Source organism: Erinaceus europaeus, chromosome 20, assembly GCF_950295315.1.
Source record: "Erinaceus europaeus chromosome 20, mEriEur2.1, whole genome shotgun sequence".
Taxonomy (NCBI): domain Eukaryota; kingdom Metazoa; phylum Chordata; class Mammalia; order Eulipotyphla; family Erinaceidae; genus Erinaceus; species Erinaceus europaeus.
Genome location: NC_080181.1, coordinates 5,795,921 through 5,822,525, shown reverse-complemented (window position 1 = coordinate 5,822,525; position 26,605 = coordinate 5,795,921). Strand labels below are relative to the sequence as shown.

Below are 26,605 nucleotides of genomic sequence, written 5' to 3'. Positions count from 1 at the left end.
CCAGGCGGTGGCACACTGGGTTCAGAGCACAAGGCACAAAGTGCAAGGACCTGCATAAGGGTCCTGGTTGGAGTCCACAGTTCCCCACCTGCAAGGGGGTCACTTCACAGGCATCTATCTTTCTCCCCCACACACCTCCCCATGCTCTCTGTCTTCCCTTTCTCTCTCAGTTTTTCTCTGTCTTATCCAACCACAACAACAAAATGGAAAAAATGGCCTCCAGGAATAGTGGGTTCATAGTGCAGGCGTCAAGCCCCAGCAATAAACCTGGAGAGGGAAAAAAAAAGTATAAAATCCTGTGGAATTTTCTCTGGACAGCCCCCAAAACAACCCCCCCCAAAAAAAATGCCTACTGATATGGGGTGTGTATGGCATGATGCTGTATGTGTGCTCTTTCTATACTAGGAGTGACTGGATCTCAGTACAGCTTCTTCTAACCTAATCCAAAGGATAAAGATAAACAAAATACAGTATAGTGCTTATGTGCATACTTCTAAGGGTCATGGAATTGGGCTTAAATTCTACTAATAAAATGTAGATAAATATTATTACCTTTTAAGGGTTCTGTGAGGATTAAAGAGTAAATGCATGCCACATTAAACAGTAAAACATGCTTAGAGCATTCCAGGAATATAACATCCAAAGAATAGAACTTAGAATCTTCAAAGAATATACTTCATTCATAGAACATGCAAAGAATAGAACTTAGAATGCTCAAAGCACAACCAGTTAAGCACACATACTATATGTACTATGTGCAAGGACCCGGGTTGAAACCCCCACTCTCCACCTCCAGCAGGGTTGCTTCATGAGCAGTGAAGCAGAGCTACAGATGTCTTTTTCTCTACCTCTCTATTTCCTTCTCCCCTCTCAATTTTCTCTGTCCTATCTAATAAAATGGGGGGGAGGAAAAAATGGCCACCAGCATTGGATTCATAGTGCCAGCACTGAGTACCAGCAATAATCCTGGAGGCAAAAAAAAAAAATATTCAAAGAACATAATTATGTGCTTAGAGAATATAAATTATCTTTTGGAAATTTTGTTTGTTTGTTTCCTTATGCCATTTTTAAAATTTGTGATTAATAGTGGTTTACAAGATAACATTATAAGGTACAGTTCCACACCACATTCACCACCATAGTTCTGTGGCTCTACCATCCCAACAGTAACCATCATAGTCCTTACAAAGTCTTAAGAGATAACTTGTTTATTTTTGGGTTGTTGTGTTGTTTTGTTTTGCAAGTCCATGCATTTCAACTATCTAGATTTAGGTTCCACATATGAGTGAAACTGTCAAGTAGTTGTTGTTCACATCTTTACTTATTTTGCTAAGCATAACCACCTCCATATCCATCTGTTTTGTTCTAAAGGATACAATATTATCTTTTCTGACTGTAGAGTAGTATTCTGTGAGTATGTATCCCATAATTTTGTTTTTTTAATATTTTTATTTATTTTAATTAGAAATACAGAGAGAAAGACCAGAGCACTGCTCAGTTTTGACTTACGGTGGTGCTGGGGATTGAACATGGGACTTCAGAGCCTCAGGCATGAGAGTCTTTTGCATAATCTTTGTGCTGTCTCCCCAACCCTATCCAGTGACTTCTTTATCTGTCCATTGGTCGATGGGCATTTAGGCTGCTTCCACTCTGGCTATTGTGAACCATGCAGCAATGAGCAGAGAGGTGTGCATGTTCCTTCGAATTAGTGTTTTCATGTCCTTTATGAAATGTCACTATGGCAGTTATATTAGCTACCAATTACCTACTGTAATAACTACTGTCCTATATCTACGTCACCTCTAGGCCCTGGGTTAGGACCTTTATTTGTTTTCTTCTCTTTCATTTTTTCTCTGCCTATGCTTCTCCAGCTCAACACACACAGTGATTTTAAAGTATGGCTGCAGGGGGCCAGGTGGTGACTGCACCTGCTTAATCACCCACATTACAGTGCACAAGGACCAGGTTCAAGCCCCTGATCCCCACCTGCAGAGGGAAATTTTCACAAGTGGTGAAGCAGAGCTGCTGGTGCCTCTGTCTTTCCCCCTCTATATCTCCCCTCTCTCTCTCAATGTCTCTCTGTCTCTATCCAATAATAATTTTTTAAAAAATAAAAATAAAGTATGGCTACATAGCTATAATGTGAGGGCATTTGAAATTACTAACTATGCAGAAGTGTAATAAAATACAGATTCACTTGTGGCAGGCATGGCATATTTTGAAAGCACTAAATTGTTTTAAGAGCTCTACTGAGAGCTAGGTGGTAGGGCACATATTACCATGTGCACATATTACCATGTGCAAGGACCTGAGTTCAAGCCCCCAGTCCCCACCTGCAGGGGAGAAGCTTCATGAGGGGTGAAGCAGTGCTGCAGGTGTCTCTCTTTCTCCCTCTGTTTTCCCTTCCCATCTCAATTTCTGTCTGTCTCCAATAAATAAATAAATGAAATATTTTTTAAAAGAGCAGGTAAGAAATGCTAATCTTGTTTACAAAAAAAAACTTAAGTGCTCTTCTGGCTTCCCCTTTGACACAGTAGCTCTTGTCCTTTTGCCCTCAGCCCCTAGAGTGAGAGTTCCTGTTTACTCTTCTGTGTTGCTCAGGTCTCACTGTTACCACCTGCTCTGAGGGATGTCGTCCTTTCCTTAGGCCCGGGATGACTGCTATTGGTTTTTGGGTGGCATTGCACCACATGCATCAGAATAATCCAGAATACTTGCTAAAACACAGATTTCTGAATCATACCTGCGTGTGATTTTATGGTCCTTGGGTTATATGATCCTAAAATTTGAGAACCATTAGGTAAGCCCTAAAAACTGTTACCTTCTGGGATGACAAGATAGCATAATGGCTGTGCAAAAATACATTTATGCCTGAGGCAGTAGAGGTCCCAAGTTCAGTCCCCAGTACAACCACAAGCCAGAGTTGAGCACTGCTCTGGTAAAAATAAATAAATAATATTTAAAAACAAAACAACAGAAAACCTGTGAGCTTCCATCACTTATTGATTCATATGTCAAGCATTTGTTAAGGACCTACTGTGCAGAGTGGTAGCTGAGGGAGGAGCTAGAGAAAAAGAGAAAGCATGCTTGGACTCTGCTTTCAGAGTTGAGTCTCGGAGACCTGGCTCCTTACTCTGCGTCCATCATTCCATCCTAGCCCACAGACTCAGGCAGAAGTTTCTCCCCTGCCCTTCCTTCACAATCCACCAGGAACACCTCACCCCCACCCCTGAGCTCCAGAAGTGCTCAGTCATTCTAGAGTTCCACTGGCTGTCACTCCCGCTGTTTGTCTAAAAAGCTCTCTACTTTTCTGCCTTCACATGTCAGTGACTGATGAAAAGTTCAAACCTTTTTAGTCTGAGTAAGCACCCTTGTTGTCAGCACTTCCTCTTTAAGAACTATGGTATTTAAAAAGGAGAAAAAATAAATTCCCAAATAACCCCTGGGGAAATCCTGATGGCCTGTGAGTAAAAATTTAGAAAACTTCAAAACAGTTTTTGCAATTGGAAATTTTCAGTGTCTTTTTGGTTTAGGAAGTGTAGTCCCTTCTTGATAAAAAACCATTTTAGAAAAAATGAATTCCTTGCTCTTTATAAATAAAGTACATTCATTGTGTTTGAAAGTGGTTGCTAATATAGTAACAACAAAAAGCACACCATTTCAACTCTTTTATCTCTTTCCTTCATTTTCCATATTGTCCAACATGTTCTAGTCATTTAAGCAAATAGGACAGCGAGATGGAAATCCTTATCTAGGAGGAAAAAAGTCCAAACTGTAGGTTTATGTTCAGTATTTATATTTTAATGTCATTTTAAAATACTTCTTGAATTCTTCACTTTGAAAGAAAGCCCTGTTCCTTCTACCTTCACAGAATATCCAAGTACACATCTTCCATGACATCTGCTGAAGTGGACAAAGCAGTAGAGATGGCCTTGCAGGCTTGGAGCAGTGCTGTCCCTCTGAACTTTGTCAAAATAAACTCAGGAGAAGCAGATATCATGATATCTTTTGAAACTGGAGGTACTGTGGTATTTCCTGAATCTTATCTATCAACCTATAAGAGAAATGTTCTATTGGTTTCCTTCTGTAATACTTAATCCAAATTATCAGTAATGTCTTCCTTTCCTCAGTGTTGGGGCAGACAGAGATCAACTAAGACTGTGGCCAGGACATATGTTCTTCTGGCCAGAAAATAGGACCAGGGGATTTCTCATTATTTCTTGTAATCACTAGACTCAACTTTAGAATGAAAGTGTAACTCATCTGACTATGGTGGTGCCCCATCTGGGGACAACATTTGTCAGAATTCACTTTTCCCATTGACGGAGAGGCCACCTGACCTGGCTGTGATCCTCATGTGCTGATCCTCACTGCACACCCCTCCCTTATTAGCACCATCTTAGCTTCCCCCTAGAAGCCTCCCTGAACATATCTCACAGAATCTCTGGCAGCATGCTTTCCCTCTTACAGAGGTGGCTAGGAGAATGACATTGCTGTCTTTCCCACACATAGAGACTTCCTTTTTTTAATCTTTAAAAAAAAATAATATATCCCTCATATACTCCTTTTTGATTAAATTGGTAGTGAACTTCTAGTTAGCTAGTGACAGTAAAATGAAACTTTAAAAGTTAGATCTTACAAATACCTTTAACTTTCATGGGAATATATCAAAGATATAGAGAAATTCTTTATACTTCTTTAAATGTGTTATTCTGCACAATAGAACAAAACAAGGCTTATTCAATTTACTATTACTGTCTTAGCTAAAATAATGTGTGAAAAATCACATTCTGCTAATAGGTTTACTTTCCAATCAGTGAGTCAAGTCCCTCTCCAATGACTTATCTGCTCTTTCTCGTTTTGTAATTTGAGGTATGGACACAGTCCATAGTATTTCAGTTAGTAGATGTTGCAGTATGTTTGCAATGGCAAAATAGTGTATTTTATTTTATTACATTTTGCCACCCGGATTATGACCGGGGTTCAGTGCCTGTATGGTTTCTCCACTCTCTGTAGTCATTTTTTCTTTTCTTTCTGTAAATAGAGGTCAAGAGGAAGAAACAGAAGGGAGAGCAGGAGAGACACTGCTTCGCTGCTTGTGATGCTTCTCCCCTAAGGCGCTCCCATAGGGTGGCCTGGGGCTCAGCCAGGCCCTCATGCATGGCAGTATTGTGCTACACCGGGTGAGCCACGGCTGGGCCCCCAGTTTAAAAAATACTCAATACTGTCTTTGAAATATAAAGTATCCATTTGACCCTCCCTTCTTTCCTTCCTCCCTTTCTTTTTAATTTTTTATTACCTTCGTTTATTTATTAGAAACAGCCAGAAATTGAGAGGGAAGTGGGTGGTAGAGAAGGAGAGAGAGACCTGCAGCTTTGCTTTACCACTCGCAGTTTTCCCCGTGCAGGTGGGGACAAGGGGCTCGAACCTGGGACCTTGTGCATTGTATCATGCGCTCAAGCAAGTTTACCATCACCCAGCCCCTCCTCCTTTCTTTTCTTCTCCTCCTCCTCCTCTTTCTTTTCCTCCTCTTCCTCCTCCTCTTCATCATCTTTTTTTTTTGTTCCTCCAAAGTTATCACTGGGGCTCAGTGCTGCACTGTGAATCCACTGACTTGGTGCCCATTTTTTTTTTCCAATTTCCTTTTATAGGACAGAGAAATCGACAGGAGGAGGAGATAGAGAAAGAAAGACAGACAACCCATGAACATGGAATATCTTTCCACTTCTTTGTGTCTTTTTCAATTTCTTTGAGTAGTGACTCATAATTTTCAGTATAAAAGTCTTTCACTTCCTTGGTTAGATTTACTCCTATATATTGTCAGAGAAATGCAAATAAAGACAACAATGAGATATCACTTCACTCCTGTGAGAATGTCATACATCAGAAAAGGTAACAGCAGCAAATGCTGGAGAGGGTGTGGGGTCAAAGGAACCCTCCTGCACTGCTGGTGGGAATGTCAATTGGTCCAACCTCTGCGGAGAACAGTCTGGAGAACTCTCAGAAGGCTAGAAATGGACCTACCCTATGACCCTGCAATTCCTCTCCTGGGGATATATCCTAAGGAACCCAACACACCCATCCAAACAGATCTCTGTACACATATATTCTTGGCAGCACAATCTGTAATAGCCAAAACCTGGAAGCAACCCAGGTGTCCAACAACAGATGAGTGGCTGACCAAGCTGTGGTCTATATACACAATGGAATACTACTCAGCTGTAAAAAATGGTGACTTCACCATTTTCAGCCGATCTTGGATGGACCTTGAAAAAATCATGTTAAGTGAAATAAGTCAGAAACAGAAGGATGACTATGGGATGATCTCACTCTCAGGCAGATGTTGAAAAACAAGATCAGAAAAGAAAACACAAGTAGAACCTGAAATGGATTTGGCATATCGCACCAAAGTATAAGACTCAGTGGTCAGTGGTGGGTGGGTGGGGAGAATACAGGTCTATGAAGGATGATAGAGGACCTAGTGGGGGTTGTATTGTTAAATGGGAAACTGGGGAATGTTATGCATGTGCAAACTATTGTATTGACTGTTGAATGTAAAACATTAATTCCCCAATAAAGAAATAAAAAATAAATAAAAAAAGAAAGACAGACACATGCATAGCTGCTTCATCACTCATAAAGCATCCCCACTGCAGATGGGGAATGAGGTCTTGAACCCGGATCCTTGTGCATAGTACTGTGTACACCTAACCACGTGCATCACCACTCTCCCCCACCCCTTGACTACTCACAGTCATGTGAAATTCTTATTACAAAAAAGACCATTAAGGAGTAAATGTATAAGAGAAGTGTCAGTGCTATTCCAAAACTTGTCCATTTCCTGTGCTGCTATATACCTCTCAGTCACTAGCATGACTAAATCCTATTGGTATTTCTCCCCACTGTGTAGATCATGGGGACTCCTACCCATTCGATGGGCCTCGAGGGACACTAGCCCATGCATTTGCACCTGGAGAAGGCCTGGGAGGAGATACTCATTTCGACAATGCTGAGAAGTGGACTATGGGAATGAATGGTATATATGCACAATTCATCATAACCTGGAAAATATTGTACCTTCTTCTGGGCCTCCATCATGAAACCATGAGGTTCAACGTCCCAGGCCACCCTTTAACTAGGGAGGCTGGCTAGGAAAAACAAGTAAGCCAAAAATCCAAAAGGGATCCACGTAAGGGAAAAGACCTACCCTCAATTGTGTCATAGAGTATCTCTAGCTCATAGTATATACTCAAGAAGCAGCAAGCCCTTCTCAAAATAGAGTCCTTTTTTTCTTCAACTACATAGTGTTTGTTTTCTTACTTGTGCTTAGAAATAAGCTACATTCAGAAATGACCTGAGGGATTTGGTTCTTTCCTGCAAAGTGCGATGGGACCGGGTGTGAATGTCCCAAAATACCATATGGGTCATACAAAAACATGTGTGATCAAAAAGGAGTAGACGGTAGTATCAGGGAACCTGAATAGTGTCTACAGCCTAAATCTATATATTCTTGTGCTTTTTGATCTGCTAATTTCCATTGCTAGTCTACAGAGTGTCAGTAACAAGGACCTCCTAGCCCAAGGGGAAAGAACTAGCCTACCATCAGTAAAGCTGGGTGCCAGGTTAAGTAAGCAGCCTTTGAATAATCAGGTCATAAAAATGAGATGACTTTATTTTGGGCATAAATCCTCCTATAAAAGCAGAAGGTACTGAAAATAAAACCATCTGTTGATGCTGTCTTTTTTTTTTTCTCTGTGTATTTTCTAGGTTTCAATTTATTCACTGTGGCTGCTCATGAATTTGGCCATGCACTGGGCCTGGCCCATTCCACAGACCCATCTGCACTGATGTATCCAACATATAAGTATCAGCATCCCTATGGATTCCACCTCCCCAAGGATGATGTGAAAGGGATCCAGGCACTGTATGGTAAGTCTCTACACTTTTCCATGAAAGTGAGAAGATACTCTGTCGTCAACTTAAAGGTTTTGCCAGGAAATACCTGCAGAATTATATAAACAGGATAGAGACGACTGCTCCAATCATGTTTCGTTGTGAAGAACTATTACCAAATATAAATTTTGCTTGCTTTTCTAAATTGTGTGGTTGACTTTTCCATCTTCCAGAATGTTATTCTCTTAGAGCCATAGAAAATACAATCACTTAGCTGGACTTACTTGTTTTCAGGGTTTAGACATTGGGAAAGGATGGTTATGCCTCTTTAGTTCATCTAGATGGCATTTGCCCACTGCAGAAAAGTAGTCTTCTCTTTCTAAAGACAGCAGTGATGATGAGATTCACTACAGCACTCAGTCCTTTTGATGGTTTCTAAAACATGTCCTTGTAAAACCTCATGTCATCCTCACATCCAGTATCTTCTTCATTCAGTAACTGAGAATGTTGAAGTATCCCAAGATATCCCGAATTATCTGAAGTGTTAACATTCTTTCAAAGGATTATTAGAAATTCAATGTCCAGGTCCAGGCAGTAGCACAGTGGGTTAAGTGCACATGATGCAAAGTGCAAGGACTGCCGTAAGGATCCCGGTTCGAGCACCAGGCTCCCCACCTGCAGAGGGGTCACTTGACAAGCAGTGAAAGAGATCTGAAGGTGTCCATCTTTCTCTTCCTGTCTCTGTCTTCCCTCCTCTATCAATTTCTCTCTGCCCTACCCAATAACAACAACAGCAGTAACAAGGCAGAAAAAAAAAGGCCTCCAGGAACAGTGGATTCATAGTTCAGGCATGGAGCCCCAGTGATAGCCCTAGAGATGAAAGAAAGAAAGAAGAAAGAAAGGAAGGAAAGAAGGAAGGAAGGAAGGAAGGAAGGAAGGAAGGAAGGAAGGAAGGAAGGAAGGAAAGAAAGGAAGGGAGGGAGGGAGGGAGAGGGAGGAAGGGAGGGGAAAGAAAGACTCTGTGTCTAACCTTCCTTTCACAGAACAATCCCATTATAGCATGAGAAGGGATTATCAGTAAGCCTTGATAGTCTTTCTTTAATGGATAAAAGGCAAAAAAAAAATAATAATAATCAAGGAAACTAACTTTCTTTTACATCTCAAAGTCTGCTTATTCCTTCTTATCAAAACCTCTCCCCATCTACTTATCTTAGAAAAGAGTCTAGGGTTATGAAGCTCCCCTACCTTGAATGTCTGACACCTGCCCACCAGTTGTCTAGGAATGGGGACACACACCTGCAGTCAGATCTCACCTGACACTGAAAGAAAATGTTACCCCAGAAGTGATCGGCCAGCTCTGACGATCTCAGAAAGAGGTTAGATGCCAATTCTGACCTAACTTTAAATCATAGATAACATAGAAATGTCTTCATTTCACGTACTTGCACTGATGTGCTAAGGGGAAGAGAACCGATGGGGAGCTGTTCCCTCAGGCCACCCAGAAAGAGCCAGCCCAAGGCCTGCATAGGGCTCTTTGTGTCCTAATGAGTCCCCACACTGACAGTCACGGTTACTCAGATGCTGGTGCAGATAGCTTGATATGGCCATTTTTGTACAAATGAACAGAATATAAAAGCATGGCTTATATTGCAGGGAGCATCTACACTGCCCACTCTGACTACGTTGCTACCTAGCCTTCAGTAGGGTGTTTGGCATGTAGTAAATGTTGAAATAATGCAGCAGTTATGTGATCTGACCCATTTCTAGTTTCTGATCTTTCAAGCCTAAGCCTCACTCACCTCTGATCTTCACCCTGTTGTGACAGTGCTCCATTCAGTGCCCACCATCTCTCACTCCTGGTGGGTGAGCTTTACCTCAGGCTATAGCAAAATGATCAGGAGCTGACATCTCCCAAGATTCATTCAGCCAGCCAGCTCATTCTCTGTCACTGGAGCAGAGTCCACAGAGCACAGAGTAGAAATAAAAACCCACCAGGGGTCTGGGCAGTAGCACACCCAGTTAAGTGCACCTATCACCATTTGCAAGGATTCAGGTTCGAACCCCCACTTCCCGCCTGCAGTGGAGGGAAAACTTTATAAGCAGTGAAGTAGGTCAGCAGGTATCTTATCTTTCTCTCATCCCATCTCCCATTCCCTTCTCAATTTCTCTCTGTCCTGTCAAGTGAAAAATAGAAAGAAAAAAAGAGGAGAAAAAGATGGCCACCAGGAACAGTGAATTCATAGTGCTGGCACCAAACCCCAGTGATAATCCTGGAGGCAAGGAAGGAAGGAAGGAAACTGACCATAACTCTCCCAAACTGAAGTTTCTGTTTTATAAAAGGATCCATCAGAAGCTGCTGGATTTTTTGTTTGTTTTGTTTTGTTGGGTTTTTTGTTTTGCCACCAGTATTTCTACTGGGGCTTCAGGTCTGCACAATTCCACTGCTCCTGGAAAACTCTTTTTTCCCCTTTCATCTAAATAGAGGGCGAGAGGCAGAAAGAGAAGAGCAACACCAAATCATTACTTCATGACATGTGAAGCTTTCCTTTGCATGATCTTCTCATGAGGCAACCAGGAACTTGAACTCAGGGCCTCAAGCATGGTAAAATGTGCACTTTACTGAGTGAGCTGCCTCCCAGTCCCAGAAGCTATACAAGTAGGAAACATCTTCAGTGTACCTTAGTGTACTTCTGTGGACTGATTGAAATATTTATGTACAGTACAGAATTGACACCCACAAGTGTATGAAAATATGTTTTTAACAAGTTCAGTAGTCTTTTGACAACCAAAAACTTAGAAATAATCAGTGGCCATTTTTCCGGTTGAGAATTAGTGACATATAGCATACTAGTTTCAGTTGTATGGCATAATGATTGCACATTGATATGCTATGCAAGGCAATCATCACACTAAGTCCAGTTACCTCCTGACACCATACAAGGTTACAAATTGTTTTCTTGTTATAAGAATATGTAAGACTTACCTTCTGAGCAACTCAAGCATTAAGTACAGTATTACTATTAACTGTTGCTATGATCCTGTACATTATATTCTCAAAACTCTTTCAAAACGTTTCTGGGGCTGGGTGATGGGATAACTGGTGAAGCACACAAGTTATCATATGCAAAGACCCAGGTTCAAGCCACTGGTTCCCACCCACAGGGGAGAGGCTTCACAAGAGGACTTCACAAGTCTCTTTCTCTTTCCCTGGCTCTTTCCCCGGCTCTTTCTGTATCTATTGTAATTTCAGATAAAATAAAAATATAACCAATATTTTTAAAAGTAAATTTAAAAATTAAAAATATATAAATAAAAACATTTCTAATTTGGAGCACTTCTAGCTACCAATGAAGCTCTGTGTAATCACAAATGAATAGCTACCATTTTTAACATTTACTACAATTCATGCATACTACTAAGTAATTTTCAAACATAATTTAATTCTCACAAAAACTTAGGGTGCATACTATTATTGCTCCCTCTCGTGTTAGGTCTTATGAGATTGAATCAGTTGCCTGTATAACAAAATGCAGTAACTAGTATGTGTATTCAGACTCCAGTCTGTCTGTCACTGATGGCCACATTCTTAATTGCCTCACAGACTGTGAAAGTGGGGTCTCCAGAGGAGTGGTCTGACTGTAGAGCCTAAGCACCATTTTGACTCAATCACTTTGAATCCTAGGACCTCGGAAAACATTCCCAGGAAAACCCACTATTCCGTTCTCTCCCCCTCATAATCCATCCATACCTGACCTCTGTGACACCAGTTCGTCCTTTGATGCAGTGACAATGCTTGGAAAGGAGCTCTTGTTCTTCAGGGACCGGTAAGCTTCAAACGTGCCACCAAATCTTTTTTTTTCTTTCTGTATTGGGTAGAAAGAGAAATTGAGGGGGCTGGATGGTAGAGCAGCAGGTTAAGCGCACGTGGTGTGAAGCACAAGGACTAGCGTAAGGATCCCGGTTTGAGCCCCCAGTTTCCCACCTGCAGGGGAGCCACTTTACAGGTGGTGAAGCAGGTCTGCAGGTGTCTGTCTTTCTCTCCTCCTCTCTGTCTCCCCTCCTCTCAATTTCTCTCTGTTCTATCCAACAACAACATCAATGGCAACAATAACAATAATGACAACAACAAGGCCAACAAAATGGGAAAATATGGCCTCCGGGAGCAGTGGATTCATGGTGAGGGCACCAAGCCCCAGCGATAACCCTGAAGGCAAGAAAAAAGAAGGAAAAATAGAAATTGAGAGGGATGTGAAAGATAGAGAAGGAAAGGAAGAAAAATACTTGCAACACTGCTCTGCTGCTCATGGAGCTCCCCCTCCCCCCACCTGCAGGTGGGGCCTGGGAGCTTGAACCCAAGCCCTTGGTTATTGTAACATACGCTCTTGACCAGGTGAGCCACTGCACAGCCCGGGCCACCAACTCATGTCAGGTGTCGGTCCACATCCAGACATGTTCTTGCTGATGCCACTGTGAAGATCTTATGTGGCTGGAGGCCCTTTGGGACTATGTGGAATACTACTATGCCTTTGGTGTTGTTCTGTGTTTTTCAGTAGAGCACCACATTTCTTCTAGATCTGTTCACTGAGAAGTAGAAATTTACAGGTGAAGAAGCTCAAGGAAAAAAGTAGCTTTCATAAAATGACAGTCTCATTAGCTGGTTGACTTATGCCACCAGTCCAGGTTTATCTGACACCTGTTTTGTGTCAGCACATAGTAGATGTTTAACAGATATTTGGTAATGCTGAGTAGATGCATAAATTGACAAGTAAGTGGATGGATGGATGAATGGGTGGTTGAATGGTTCATCAAACAGAAATATAGACATGTAGGTGGCTCCTACGTCAGTACTTTTCCTGTACTCTTCTTTCACAGACACCTGAGAGAGAACCTGAGATGATGGTAGAAAGTCAGCTACCTCCCTGCTCCTCCTGTGTGAAGTAGACATTGTCTGTGCATCCTGGATGGGACACAACCACTCTCCCTGACTTAGCACGTCAGTTTCCTGGTAGGAGCTTTGCCATGGACCACAGGATTAACCTTAGATTAAAGACCTCCTCAGTGCCAGACCTAACTTCTCAAGTGCTTACTAGCTTGCAGATAGTATAGAGAAGAAGAAGAAAAAAAAGAGTATTGGGAGAATTTAGTTGTACTACAACTATAATTGATAAAGAAAACCCCGAGGTCTGAGCTTCAAATATTGCTATTTTATTTTATGGGGCTGGTTTATTCAAAGAGAGTTAGTGACTATGTGTGTTGTCAATAATGGCACAGAGTTGGGTATGTGCATTTTGTGGCATAAGAGATGCTGTGTTTTCTAGTGAAGATACTATATAGGCTTAGCTACTTTATGTGGCTATGAGAGCTGACTTGTAGTGGTCGATTCTTGATCTTTACTAGTTTTTTGTTGTTATGGAGAGTACATACAGAAATTCAATAGGAGTGAACTTAAAATTGGAGCAACAGGGAGAGAGAGAATATAATTTAACTAAGCCTTCCTGTTTTGAAATTAATGCAGGATTTTTTATTTGAAGATAGAACATGGTTTGAGCTTACTGGGTAAGTCCAGTAGTAATGGTCTTAGTTTTGAGCTTGCTGAAAGATTGATGGAAAGAGGTGGTGAGTAATCACTGGTGGGAACTTGAGATATTAGAAAATGCACATATGGGAGCTAGTACGATGGCACACCTGGTTGAGTGCACATGTTACAGTTCACGTTCAAGCCCCCAGTCTTCACCTGCAGGGGGAAAGTTTTCCAAGTGGTGAAGCAGTGTTGCAGATTGTCTCTGTCCCTCTCTATCTTCCCCACCCTCTCAATTTCTGACTATTTCCACCCAATAAATAAAGATAATAAAAATTTTAAAGAAAATGTACATATGCAAGGAGAATTAAATTTTAGTTTTTGTGTTATAAGGTTAAGCTCAAGGGCTTGAATGGAATTTGAGATAGTTATAGAAGGTGACAGCTGTTAGTATTTGGCCTTAGGGTATCATTATTGATGGGATTGTTGTTAATGTCATACTGGGAATAAGAAAGAAAAATGAGGGCCAGGTGGTGATGCACTGGGTTGGGTGCACATGTTGCAATGCACAAGGACCTGGGTTTGAGCCCCTGGTCCCCACCTGCAAGGGAAAATCTTTTAAGAGTGGTGAAGCAGTGTTGCAGGTGTCTCTCTGTCTCTCTCCCTTCTCTGTCATTCCCTTTTCTCTAGATTTCTGACTGTCTCTATCCAATAAGTAAATAAAGATTAAAAAAATTAAAAAGAAAAAAATAGGTTGTCCTTGAAATACTAAGAATATAATTTGGCTTCACTCTAGACAACTGTTAGAAAAGTATTGAGTGTAATAAAGCTCCAGTGTAGGTTATAGCACATCAGCTGTGAGTATTCAGCAATTACAAACAGCTGCCTAAAGATGATACATACTGTGGCACAGTGGAGAAAGCATTGATCCTGTAAGTTCTGAGTTCAGTCACTGACAGTCATGTGCCAGAGCAATGATCTGACTCTTGCTCGCTCACTCACTCACTAATATATATATATATTTTTTTTCTTTTAAGATGACATTTATTTTGACAAAAATCTTGACCATAAATACTGAGGGTGATCACACAGTAGAAAGAGAAGCATAGGTACAAGAGACATTTAGAAATAAGTGATCAGGGGGTCGGGCAGTGGCGCAGTGGGTTAAGCGCACGTGGCGCAAAGCGCAGGGACCGGGACCGGCGTAAGGATCTCGGTTCGAGCCCCCGGCTCCCCACCTGCAGTGGAGTCGCTTTGCTTCACGGGCGGTGAAGCAGGTCTGCAGGTGTCTATCTTTCTCTCCCCCTCTCTCTCTGTCTTCCCCTCCTCTCTCCATTTCTCTCTGTCCTATCCAACAACAAAGCAACGTCAACAATGGCAATAATAACCACAACGAGGCTGCAACAACTAGGGCAACAAAAAGGGGGAAAAATGGCCTCCAGGAGCGGTGGATTCATGGTGCAGGCACCGAGCCCAGCAATAACCCTGGAGGGAAAAAAAAAAAAAAAAAAGAAGAAGTGATCAGGGAGAGGTTAGAGGAAGAAAGTTGGTTGACTACAAGTATGTGCATTGTTATCATCTTACCTTTTCCCACTTCAGTGTGATAAACCACTAAGGTGATTTTAAAGAAATGGGAAAAATGAGGAGGCAGGAAGTTATAGCCGGCCCCTCGCAGCACTCCTTTGCCACCAACTCACCATGGGTGCCTGAACGTCTCCTCTTTAAAGAAACGCTAGGGCTGGCAAAATATCTCAATTGAATAGTGAGTGTGCTTTGTCATGGGCATGACCCAGGTTCAAGCCTGACCCTACCATACTGAAGGAAGTACTATGATGTCTTTGTCCCCTGTCTCTGTCTTCCTACCTGAGAAAGTTGACCTGGAGTGCTAAAGACCCAATGATGAGGAAAGAGAGAGAGACTGACAATCTGTTATTAGTAGTAACTTCTGGTTTTTTTGGTATTTACTATCAAACACTTTTTTATCAAACCCAGTGAAGTATTAATTATTATTGTTTTTTATTAGATACAAAAAAAAGAGAAGTAACTTTTTCAAGAGCACAGAGCTAATGAGGCGTGGACCCAAACCCACACTTCTGCATACAAGGGCCCATGCTTTCAGCAGCTCTGCCCTACTGCTTCCAACAGTGCCATTCAGTGAGAATCCCCACAACTCACTCTATCTCTCCCTCCCTTCCCCCCCCCTTTTGGCTGGCTGTCACTAGAAGTCCCAAAGTGTTTGCTAAGTCTAGACAAAAAAATAATAATAAAAAAGAAAGAATTATTTCAAGCCACAGCATAATGCCAACCTGGAGGCCATTATGAAACTGCCCTGTGTGCTTGTTCCCACTCACCAGCCCAAAAGTCCCCATCACAAACAATAATCTACTGATGAGATACTGCAAGCTGTAGACAGAAAAACCACATGGTCTGTTTCCAAAGCAGGATGGAATGTGGCAGGTTTTTAAGTGACCTTGACATTGCTACACATTCTTCACAGTGTGTAAAGTGCATTGGAACATTCAAGTGTTTTGTTTGAGAAGAAAAAAACCACAACCAGAATAAAATTTAAGTTATATATATGACCCTCCTCCTCCTCCCCTTCTTCTCTTTGCCTCCAGGGTTATTGCTAGAGCTTGATGCCTGCACTGTGAAAACACTGCTCTTGGAGTTCATCTTTTTTTTTTTTTCGTTGTTACTGCTGCTGCTGTTGTTGAATAGGAAAGAGAGAAATTGAGATAGGAGGGAAAGACAGAGAGGAGAAGAGAAAAATAGACACCTGCAGACCTGCCTTGCTGCTAGCAAAGCACCCCCTCCCACCTTCCGCTGGTGGGAAGCTGGGGGCTTGAACTGGGATCCTTGTGCTTTGCATTATGTGTGCTTTACCTGCTGCGCTACTGCCCACCCCCAGCTTTCTTCATTTTTTAATTGCCACTAGGACTGTCTCTGGGACTTGGTACATGTTTGATTACACCACTCCTGGAAACTTTTTATTTCCTTTCTTTTTTTTTTTTTTTTGCCTCCAGGGTTATTACTGGGGCTCAATGCCTATACTATGAATCCACTGCTCCTGACTGCCATCTTGTTTTCCATTGTTATTGCTGTAGCTATTGCTGTTGTTGGATAGGACAGAGAAAATTTGAGAGAAGAGGGGAGACAGAGGGGGAGAAAAAGATAAGACACCTACAGACCTGCTTCACCACTTGTAAAGCAGACCCCCGGCAGGTGGGGAACCTGGGGCTCAAACCAGGATCCTTGAGCTGGTCCTTGTGCTTCATACTACGTGCCCTTAACCCAGTGCACTACTGCCCAGCTCACCCCCCCCCTTTTATTTAGGAGAACGAGAGGCAGAGATTGGAAGAGACAGAGAAGAAAAGAAAGACATTGCTCCACCATTCATGAAGCTTCACATGCATTGGGTCTCCAAACCCAGGTCCTCACACATAGTAACATGCATGGCCTACCAGCACCCAAGATAAACATTTTCTTAGAGTTACACAAATAGGAATTGGAAAGAAGGATTAGGGGATAGGCAGTGGTGCACCTGATAGAACATACTTTTCACACTGCATGAGGACCTACATTCAAGCCCCAGCCTCCACCTGCAGGAGGAAGCTTCAAAGACTTGAAGTTGTATTGCAGGTGTCTCTCTGTTTCTTAGTCTCTCCATATCACCCTTCCCTCTTGACTTACTGCTGTCTAATCAAATAAAGAATTTAAAGCATTTAAAAATAGTGAAATGAGATAAAATGGACTAATGCCAAAGACTTTCTGAGGGGTTCATCAGCAAGAAGTGAAACTAACTTGATGAGGACAACAAGGAAAAGGAAGAGTTGAAGGTACCTTATTCACAGTTATGGGAAAATCAAGACTTGTTGGCCATGTGAAGAAAAAGTCAGTGTTAGATGTGTTGAATTGAAGTGGATTTCCTTTTTTTTTCTTTTTCTTTTTTATATTTATTTTCCCTGTTTTTGCCCTTGTTGCTTTATTGTTGTAGTTATTATTGCTGTTGTTATTGATGTCATCATTGTTAGATAGGACAGAGAGTAATGGAGAGAAGAGGGGAAGACAGAAGGGGGAGAGAAAGATACCTGCAGACTTGCTTCACTGCTTGTGAAGCGACGCCCCTGCAGGTGGGGAGACGAGGGCTCAAACCGGGATCCTTACGCTGGCCCTTGTGCTTTGCACCACGTGTGCTTAACCCGTTGCACTACCACCCAACTCCTGTGAAGTGGATTTTCGTAGAAGCCTGTCATTGGCTGAGTCATAGTTGTAGACTTTGCAGGTTATGAAACCTTCTACATGGAGTTCAGATTTAAAAGTAAATTCTAATATTAATAGTTGACATTTTGTCTTGTTGTCAGAGCCAGAGACACAGGATATGCAAAAGGTGACTCAGAGAGACTAGAGCTCTGTATTTAAGTGAAAAGCTGGAGATGACTTTTACTGACCCCCACCATCATAGAAGTGAGAGCAGGCCCGCAAAAAGGTGCTCCCTTCAGGCCTAGGTTCAGTGTCCAGATGTACAAAACATCAGGAATTTCAGACACCAAGAGGGAGGTTTGAACGGGAATCAGAACAAACTGTTGGGTAAATGATTAAAGAGATTTAAAACATAGGGTGTGATAACTTAATCTAAAGATAATAGGTTTAGTCTCGGCATAGGAATGACTTCTGCTCATCAGTAGGTCCTGAAAGCCCTGTTCCATATCAGAGGTTAAGACATTAAATGTCTAGTAGTTTTGGCTGCCCTTGGTCTGTACCTGGTAACCCAGCTATGTTTGAGGAATATTCAGAGAGCTTACTGGAAACAGAGTCTTTCAGACTGAGATGCATTTGATATGAATGTTTCCCAATGATACTTCATGACCTTGTACAATGTGTTGTTTGTTGTACTGTCTTACAGACATTTACTCATCTACTTGTGCACAAGATGAAAGTAACTTCCCAACTGGACTTTTATCCTTGGTTCTCTTGACATCAAAGACAGAATCCTTGTAGTAGAGCCCCAAATAGATCAAGGAGACTAGCTTTTGTTTATTTATTTACTCTTAAAGTGAACAGTAATGAGATATATTGCAATATAGTGGGATAGTGATGTCATCAGATTGAGGAGTATAGAAAGGGGCTGAGCAGCCAGGAAGAATAGTAGAGAGAGCAAAGGGTGGGGAGGAGAGGAAGGGTCATTCCCTCCAGCATCCAGTTGAGACTCGTGTTAATGGCAAAGGAAGGTAAATTTAGATAATAGCTAGAAAAGACAGCCATGTCAAATGAATCTTTTTGACGATGGGTAACAGCTGGGCTTGTTGGAAGAGATAAAAGGAGCCAATGGAGATAAAGAAGTGAAAAATTGTGTGAGAAGAGGGATTTTATAATCAGTAAGCATTACTAGGAGACAGCACATTTGGTGATGTGTGTGCTCCACTAGGTGTGCCACCACACGGCCCCAGTCTCCCCAAGAGATTACATATTTGCGATTCAGCATTTACCTGGACTTGAAAAAAGCCCAGGCAAGCCCAAGCAAGTCTTCTTCTTTCACAGACTCCCCAGGGAGGAGTCTTTTCTGTCTGTAAACTGCAGCACTGAAAGTCAGAAAATGGCAATGTATTTACTTACACTGATATCATTATGCAGCTAAAAAACAGACAAAGAGGCAGGCATGGCTAGTGCCCTGATTTCATTGTTGTTTCTGTTACAACCCCTCCTTTTGGCTGAGCATGGGGCCCTTTCACATCCTCACAGGTTAAATATGGGTCCACAGTTGGCAACATAGCTTACCTAGGAGGGCACTTGCTTTGCCATATGTGTGACCCAGACCTGAAACCCCAGTGCACACTATGGCACTGGGAAAACATTGGTTCTGTGTAGTCTCTATCTCTTCTCTAGCTTTCTATCTGAGAAAGAAAAAAAAAAGTCCACTTAGAGTGGTCCCTCAGATGACGAAAATAAGTAAAGAAATATCCAGGTCAGGTCTTCAGATGAATGTAAACACTTCTGTACTTAAAGAAACTGCACAACCTTGATTTTTTTTTTTTTGGCCCACACAGTTGTCTGCATATTTTTTATTGTTTTTTTAGGGAAATGTTGATTTGTTCTATCATGGGTTCATTGTCTCCCTTGGTAGGTGTCTGCACACCTCTCTCATCACCAACTTAGGTCCTCCTCTCCCATTGAAGGGGCATTATATCTGTATTTTTAGTTTTATAGGCTGTGTTTTACTTGAACTGAGAGAAATGGTGCATGCCTGATTTCATGCCCTCTAAAGTACGTAGATATAAGCAGTCCTGCTTAGTGACTCTCCTAAAGGAACAACTTCTCAGGCAAGGATGGTGACAATGCTGCTTCAGTGTTTACAGTGAGAGGAAAACTCCATATCAGTAGATACATTTAGAAGGAAGCCTAGCCCTATTGATAATCTCTAAATTCATCAGTTCATGCATTTGTAGAGTGAAAACATGTCTTTACATGCATCTACAAATGGTTTTTGAAAATAGTTCAGAGTAGACTCTGCACACATGCATTATCTTGAGCACCTCTTGCAGAAGAGAAACAGTTCAGTTGAGCACATCAAAAAGAGAGATACCTGTTCCCACTTGAATGAGAGAGCAGGATGATGGAGAAGAGTTGAAGAGAGTACGGGATGGAAAATTAAGGCACTCATTCAGTGTATACTGAATTGTCTTGATAGTCCAGAAGATGGAAGTAAAAGAAAATAAAAATTTGGAAAATGAAACATTATTACCAAAGCTAGTTGGGGAGTAAAGGTGATTTTTTTCTTTTTTTTTTTTTTCATTTCTTTATTGGGGAATTAATGTTTTACATTCAATAGTAAATACAATAGTTTGTACATGCATAACATTTCCCACTTGTAAAGGTGATTTTATATAAGGAGGCTGGGAGGTGGTTCATGGTTAAGTGCACATAGTATTAAGTGCAAGGGCCCGTGCAAGGATCTGGGTTCAAGCCCCCAGCTCCTTACCTACAGGGGGGTCACTTGTGAAGCAGATCTATAGGTGTCTGTCTTTCTCTCTCTATTGTTCCCTCCCCTCTCAATTTCTCTCTTTCCTATCCAATAAAATGGGGTGGGGGGAATGGCCTCCAGGAACACTGGATTCATTGCACCTGCACCAAAAAACAAAACAAAGCAAAACAAAACAAAAGGTAATTTTATATAGTGGTTCACAAGGTGGTGCAGTATATTAGCACTGAACTCTCAAGCATGAGGTCCCAAGTTTGATCCCAGAAGCCCATATATCAGAGTGATGTCTGGTTTTCTTTCTTTTTTTTCTCTCTCTCTTTAATAAGTTAAATCTTTGTTAAAAATTAAAAGATGATCATATTTAACAAAAAATTAAACAACAGAGATTTAATAAACAGGGAACAAGTACCTAGAAATGCCAGGTACTATGCTAACCTCAAAGATTAAAAGATATATAATACATGACTCATGTCTAGAAATGCTTGAGCCTAACAAGGAACTGCCAGGGGTCATATGAGAGTTGTTAGTGACCTATTTGCAAACAATTCATTATCGGAAATTCTATAATAAAAGAGAATGACATTTGCAAAGAATTAGAAAATCAGTGATCACAGAAGTCTTACTCAATCCTCTGGTACATATTTATTTAGCCAACAACTATTTATTGAGCTACAACTGTGTGACAGGCATTGTGTTGCCTCTATGTACAGAAAGATCAACAGGGCAGCTCATTATCTAATATCTAATCGACAAGTCTATAATATCAATAAATTTCATTGTTCTACTTCTCTTATCAAAAATCAAATGACAGAAAGTTGATAACGATCTGTTTACCCATTTTTATGTCCTGTTTCAGTGCATCCTGCAACTGTTATTTTCCAACATGGTCATAAATTTTTTAAGATTTTTTTTTTTTTAGTTTTATTTATTTTGTGAACTAGAAAAGAGAGATGAGATCACTGGTCAGCTCTGATATAATGATGGTGCTGGGAATTAAACCTGGGCCTCCAGGCATGCAAGTCCTGTACTGTAACACTTTGAGCAACTCTAACCTCCATAAGTTTCTTTTTATCATATTTTAAATTCACTTACAACTATATTGAAATGTTACTTGTTAGGCTTTTGTCAATTTCAAATCACTTTTTATCATAATACACATCTTGAAGATTGAAAAGCCTCTGCTGGTTTTCAAATATGTGATGCTTCACATGGTGAGGGATACTGTTTGTTTCTGCTTTAAGCACAAGTGACAGATTGTAGTAAACTGTAGCAGTGTCTTCAGCCAGTGCCCTCCACTTTAGCATAGCTGGGGTTGTGAGCAAGGTAATTCTTTGTAGTGTCGGGCTGTCCTCTGTATTAAGGATGTTGAACAGCACCCCAGCCTCTCCCATTAGACATCAGTGACACTGCCCACTCCTGGTGTATGAATAAAGCTGTCACCAAATATTGCCAAATCCATCTTGAAGCATAACATTACTCTCATCTAAGAACTACTCAGTTCAGTCCTCAAAGGAGCCACAATATCTTAAAACCAAGGTTTATCTCATGTAGAATTTTAGATTCCATACTCACAAAAAGTTCCAAAAGTACATTTTCAATGTGCCTGATTCTTAATCACTATACTTAATAATTCCTTATGTTGAGTCATTCAGAACATCAAAATCCTGCAAGGAAATAATCCCAGCTTTAGGGTACCCAGGAAGAAAGCAGCTGGAAATCAGCTGTACCTCATCAAAGACATAATTCAAGCTGGAGAAATAGTACAGGTGATAAAAAAAAAAAAAATCCAGACTTGCAAAGACATAATTAAAAAGGAACTGAGTGGGAATCGGGTGGTAGCACAGAGGGCTAAGCGCATGTGGCGCTAAGCTCAAGGACCGGCTTAAGGATCCCGGTTCAAGCCCCTGGTTCCCCACTTGCAGGGGAGTCACTTCACAGGCAGTGAAGCAGGTCTGCAGGTATCTATCTGTCTCGCCCCTCTGTCTTCCCCTCCTCTCTCCATTTCTCTCTGTCCTATCCAACAACGACATCAATAACAGCAACAATAATAACTACAAGAAAAAAAAAACAAGGGCAACAAAAGGGGGAATAAATAAATTTTTTAAAAGGAATCAAGTTATTGGACATGTCTGTCCCTCCCTGGGCCACTTTCCTTACATTCTCAATACCACCATTAAAAATCCCCTGAAATTACACAGTCAGCAATTCAGAACAACTGTGTTGAAATGAATTAGATGAGAACACTTGTATTTTGAATTTCTCAGCCAGTTCCCAATTAATCCAACCCTCCCCCCCCCATTAGCAAAGACCAAATTATGGACTTTTGACTTAATCTGTTCATCTGTTTTCATTCTAGACACCCAAACCTGTGTTCTTTGCGAGGTGATAGAAAGAAGGGGAAAGCAGTCCCTCTTGCCTTCAGAAAAGTCCAGGTCTGATTGCACAAGGGATGAAGTTATAAACAAGGGGGCGGGTAAGAGTGATCACCAGGCTGAGAATGAGCAAGTAGCTGAGAAAGTGTCTGTGGTGAAAATCAAGATAGCGAGTCTAATCCAGCTCTGTCTACCCCGACCAGATGAACCATGAGTGCAGGAGCCTTTCTGGATCTCAGATTTCCATCTTTTACTATATATGTTCTAGGAACACTGTGATGTCTAGGGCATCAGGCAAGGCAGCGTACCCTAAATGGACTCCTGCCACCCTATGAATTGTAGGTGGTAGATGTCCAATTAGTGAAGAGTTAAAATCTAAACCAAGAATTCTTCCCCAAAATTCAAAATGGGCCACATTTACATTGAAAGTGTCAGCCCAATGCCTTTGTGAACCTACCACAATTTTGTGAAAATAATATTTGCTATGTGGATAGATGAGTTGCTATACCTCAAGTTAATCTATGCATGTTAGGTACTCTATCAGCTTGCCTCCAACCTCAAATATAGAAACATCTTTTAAAATAAGTATACAAGAGGGCCAGCATGTAGTTCACCCGGCACAGCACACGTCACCATGCTTAACGACCCAGCTTTAAGCCTTAGACCACCACATGGGAGAGTTTGCTGGGGGGTGGGGAGTGTCATGAGTGCTGGAGTGATGCTGCAGTGTCTCTTCTCTCTCTCTCTCTCTCCCTCTCTCCCTCCTTTCCTCCCTCCCTCCCTCCCTCTCTTGTGCTCTTAACCTGGAAAAGGAAAAAAAATGTATTGAGGCAGAGGCTGTGTGGTGACACACCTAGTAGATAGAGTGCACATGCTGTCATGAGCAAGGACCCAGTTGCAGGTGCTTGTCCTCACTGAGGGCAGGGGCTACATGAGCAGTGTTGTAGTTCTTTCTCCCCCCCCCCCAATCCTCTATCAAAATTAAAAGAAAAAGCCACCAGGACACTGGTGAAGTCATGCAAGCACTAGGACCCAGATATAGCCTGAGTGGCAAAGGAAAAAAAAGAAAAGCAACCCTGGGAGTGATCGAGTTGTGCAGGCACTGAGCCCCAGTGACCACCCTGGTAGCATAAATAAATATATCAGCCATGTGACAATTTAGTGTTGTTAATATTTCTTCTATTCTTACTGTGGATAATTAGTACTGCTCAACCACAGTGCTTTGGCTCATTACATGATGCACATACTTGGATTTTATTTATCTTTAAGTGATTTTGATTTAAATTTAAATTAATTAATACTATGTAACTATTGTACATAAATTTATATTTATTGCTGGACCCAAATTTTATTCTATATTTGTAGAGAGGAGGGAGAGACACTAAAATATCATAATGTGCAGGTACCTCTTTCCCTTTCTATCACTCCCTCCCTCTAAATTTCTGACTGCCTCCATTCAATAAATAAATAAAAATAATAAAAAAATTATGAGAGTCTACTGGGTCAGATCTCCTTGATTTGTTTACAGAATTGTTTAGAAATGGCCTCTGGATAGTGGCTTGCAGCTCATCTCCACCCATGCTGAGTGTAAGACTGATGTCAGACCCTGACCCTGATTTCTCTTGTCCAATAGGATTTTCTGGCGCCGGCAGGTGCACTTGCCAGGCGGGATTCGACCCAGCACCATCACCAGCTCCTTCCCCCAGCTTATGTCCAACGTGGATGCAGCTTATGAAGTGGCTGAGAGGGGCACTGCCTACTTCTTCAAAGGTACCCTACATCCACTAAAGAAAGAGACAGCAGGTGCAGTGCCCTGTTTGATAGGAACTTGTAGCTCCTCAGCATTTGCTCAGTGATGAAAACGTGTGTAGACATCATTCCTTTATCTTCAGGCTAGGGAAATGCTGCCTTACCATACTGCAACAATGGCACAAGTGGTAGCAGCTGTCAAATTATTCATAACATAGTGAGTCAGATGCTCAAGAGACAGAGCACAGAGAGCTAGAAAGCCGAGCACTGCCCATTAGCACCTCTGCTCAGAGCACTGCCATATCAGCTGAAAGCCTGTAATTAACAAAATCCAAAATGGAGCCTAACATGAGAATCGTTCACTTGTTTTGCCATGCTCATTAGCAGTGGGAACAGAGGACCATTTAACTTGAGACCCGATTACTTCAGGAGGTGTACATACCTGATGTCAAACTCTATGTCCAGCCCATCGCTATTTGTTTGCGTGGCATTGGGAAGTTATCTAATTGGTCAGAGCTTTCATTACCCCCTGTGCAAAATGATTATAATGCCAACCTTGAGTATGTAACAGTGGTAGCCAGTGGAAGTTATCTAAGAACTTACGAATAACAGCCTTAGCTAGACTTTTCTTGAGGCTAAATAATAAGCATATAAGGTTAGTGCTGATTTAAGTAAGAATCAGCATTTGCATGCCACTTGCCCCTTCTCTCTCAGAGATGTGTGACTAAAATAAAATTATAAAATGAATTTCAGACTACAGTGAAAGTATCTTGAAAAAATTCATGAGTTAAACAGAGACACTATTGAATGCATGTTGCTGCTTTCTCAAGACACCACAATTTTTTTTCAGCTCCAGGGTAAGTTTTAATGATTATTTGATTAGTGAGTTGAATAGTAATAGGCTTATGTCTCCTACTGGATCATCACCTTGACAGGCAAACGTGAGCTCCATGAGTGATCCTGCATAGAAATCCTTGTGAGTGAAGTGCATCATTAGAATTTGGGTGGCCACTAAGGTAGCCTTTGATTTCTGTTTCTAGGCCCCCACTATTGGATAACAAGAGGATTCCGAATGCAAGGTCCTCCTCGCACTATTTATGACTTTGGGTTCCCAAGGTATGTGCAGCGAATTGATGCTGCTGTCTATCTCAAGGATGCTCAGAAGACCCTTTTCTTTGTGGGAGATGAGTACTACAGGTATGGCTTTTCTCCTCTTGACCCTCCAGTTGTATTCACAGGAAAGGGGAAACACCTATGCATAAAAGAACATATGGTTGAGGCCAAGGAGGCTGGGCAGTTGCACATTACCATGTGCAGAGACCCTGTTCAGGCCTCTGGTCCCCACACCAGAAGCATGTGGGGGAATGAAGTTTCATAAGCAGTGAAATAGGACTGCAGGTTGTCTCTCTTGGTCTCGCTCTCCCTCCTTATTCCCCCTACCCTCTCAATTTCTCTGTATCTCAAGTAAAGTGTGAGGGAGAAGGAAAAGAACATTCACTTGAAGCTGTGGACTCGTCACATAGACACCAAGCCTTGGTGATAACCCTAGTGACAATAAAACAGACAAAAAATGTAGCGAGCATAAAAACTTAAAATAAGCCCACTGATTTTTCTTGGCCGTTAGGCACCAGTTACTGGTGACAGGTACTTTCTTCAAGGTATGAAACCATCCACTTATTAAGTAAAACTTTCATTACAAGATCTCATTCTAAAACTAAACATTATGGTCTTCCAAGAAACTCCTTAACTGAACCCCCAGTGGTCTAAAAGAATGGATGTAGCCTCCCCAAACACAGAACCACTCACTAGGAATGTTTGTGTGGGGACTAACACCCTGCTTCATGAGTACCAGAGTTTCCTGAATGTTCTTGATTTAGTGTGAAATAGATATGGTCCTCATGGTGGGCCTCGGTGAAGGGAAATTTTGCTAAAAGAAGACCTTAGTACTGAATCTTTTTATCCACCTAAAATTGAGTTCTGATTCATGAAGATTCTTATTCAAAGGTGAAGAGTGTTATGATTTTTTTTTTTTTTTGCCAGAGCACTGCTCAGCTCTAGCTTATGGTGGTGCAGGGGATTGAACCTGGGACTTTGAGG

The 26,605-nt window shown here is 41.5% G+C and overlaps 1 protein-coding gene across 1 annotated transcript in view; it reads left to right on the top strand.

The window, feature by feature from the left end:
* The window catches only part of MMP20 (matrix metallopeptidase 20), a 59,212-nt gene that overhangs the window by 13,075 nt on the left and 19,532 nt on the right, over positions 1–26,605 (top strand). Inside the window, exons 3-8 of the mRNA XM_007520728.2 lie at positions 3,872–4,020; positions 6,911–7,036; positions 7,768–7,929; positions 11,576–11,717; positions 24,393–24,529; positions 25,549–25,705. Coding sequence (XP_007520790.1) covers positions 3,872–4,020; positions 6,911–7,036; positions 7,768–7,929; positions 11,576–11,717; positions 24,393–24,529; positions 25,549–25,705 — 873 coding nt within the window. The remainder of the gene's footprint in view (positions 1–3,871; positions 4,021–6,910; positions 7,037–7,767; positions 7,930–11,575; positions 11,718–24,392; positions 24,530–25,548; positions 25,706–26,605) is intronic.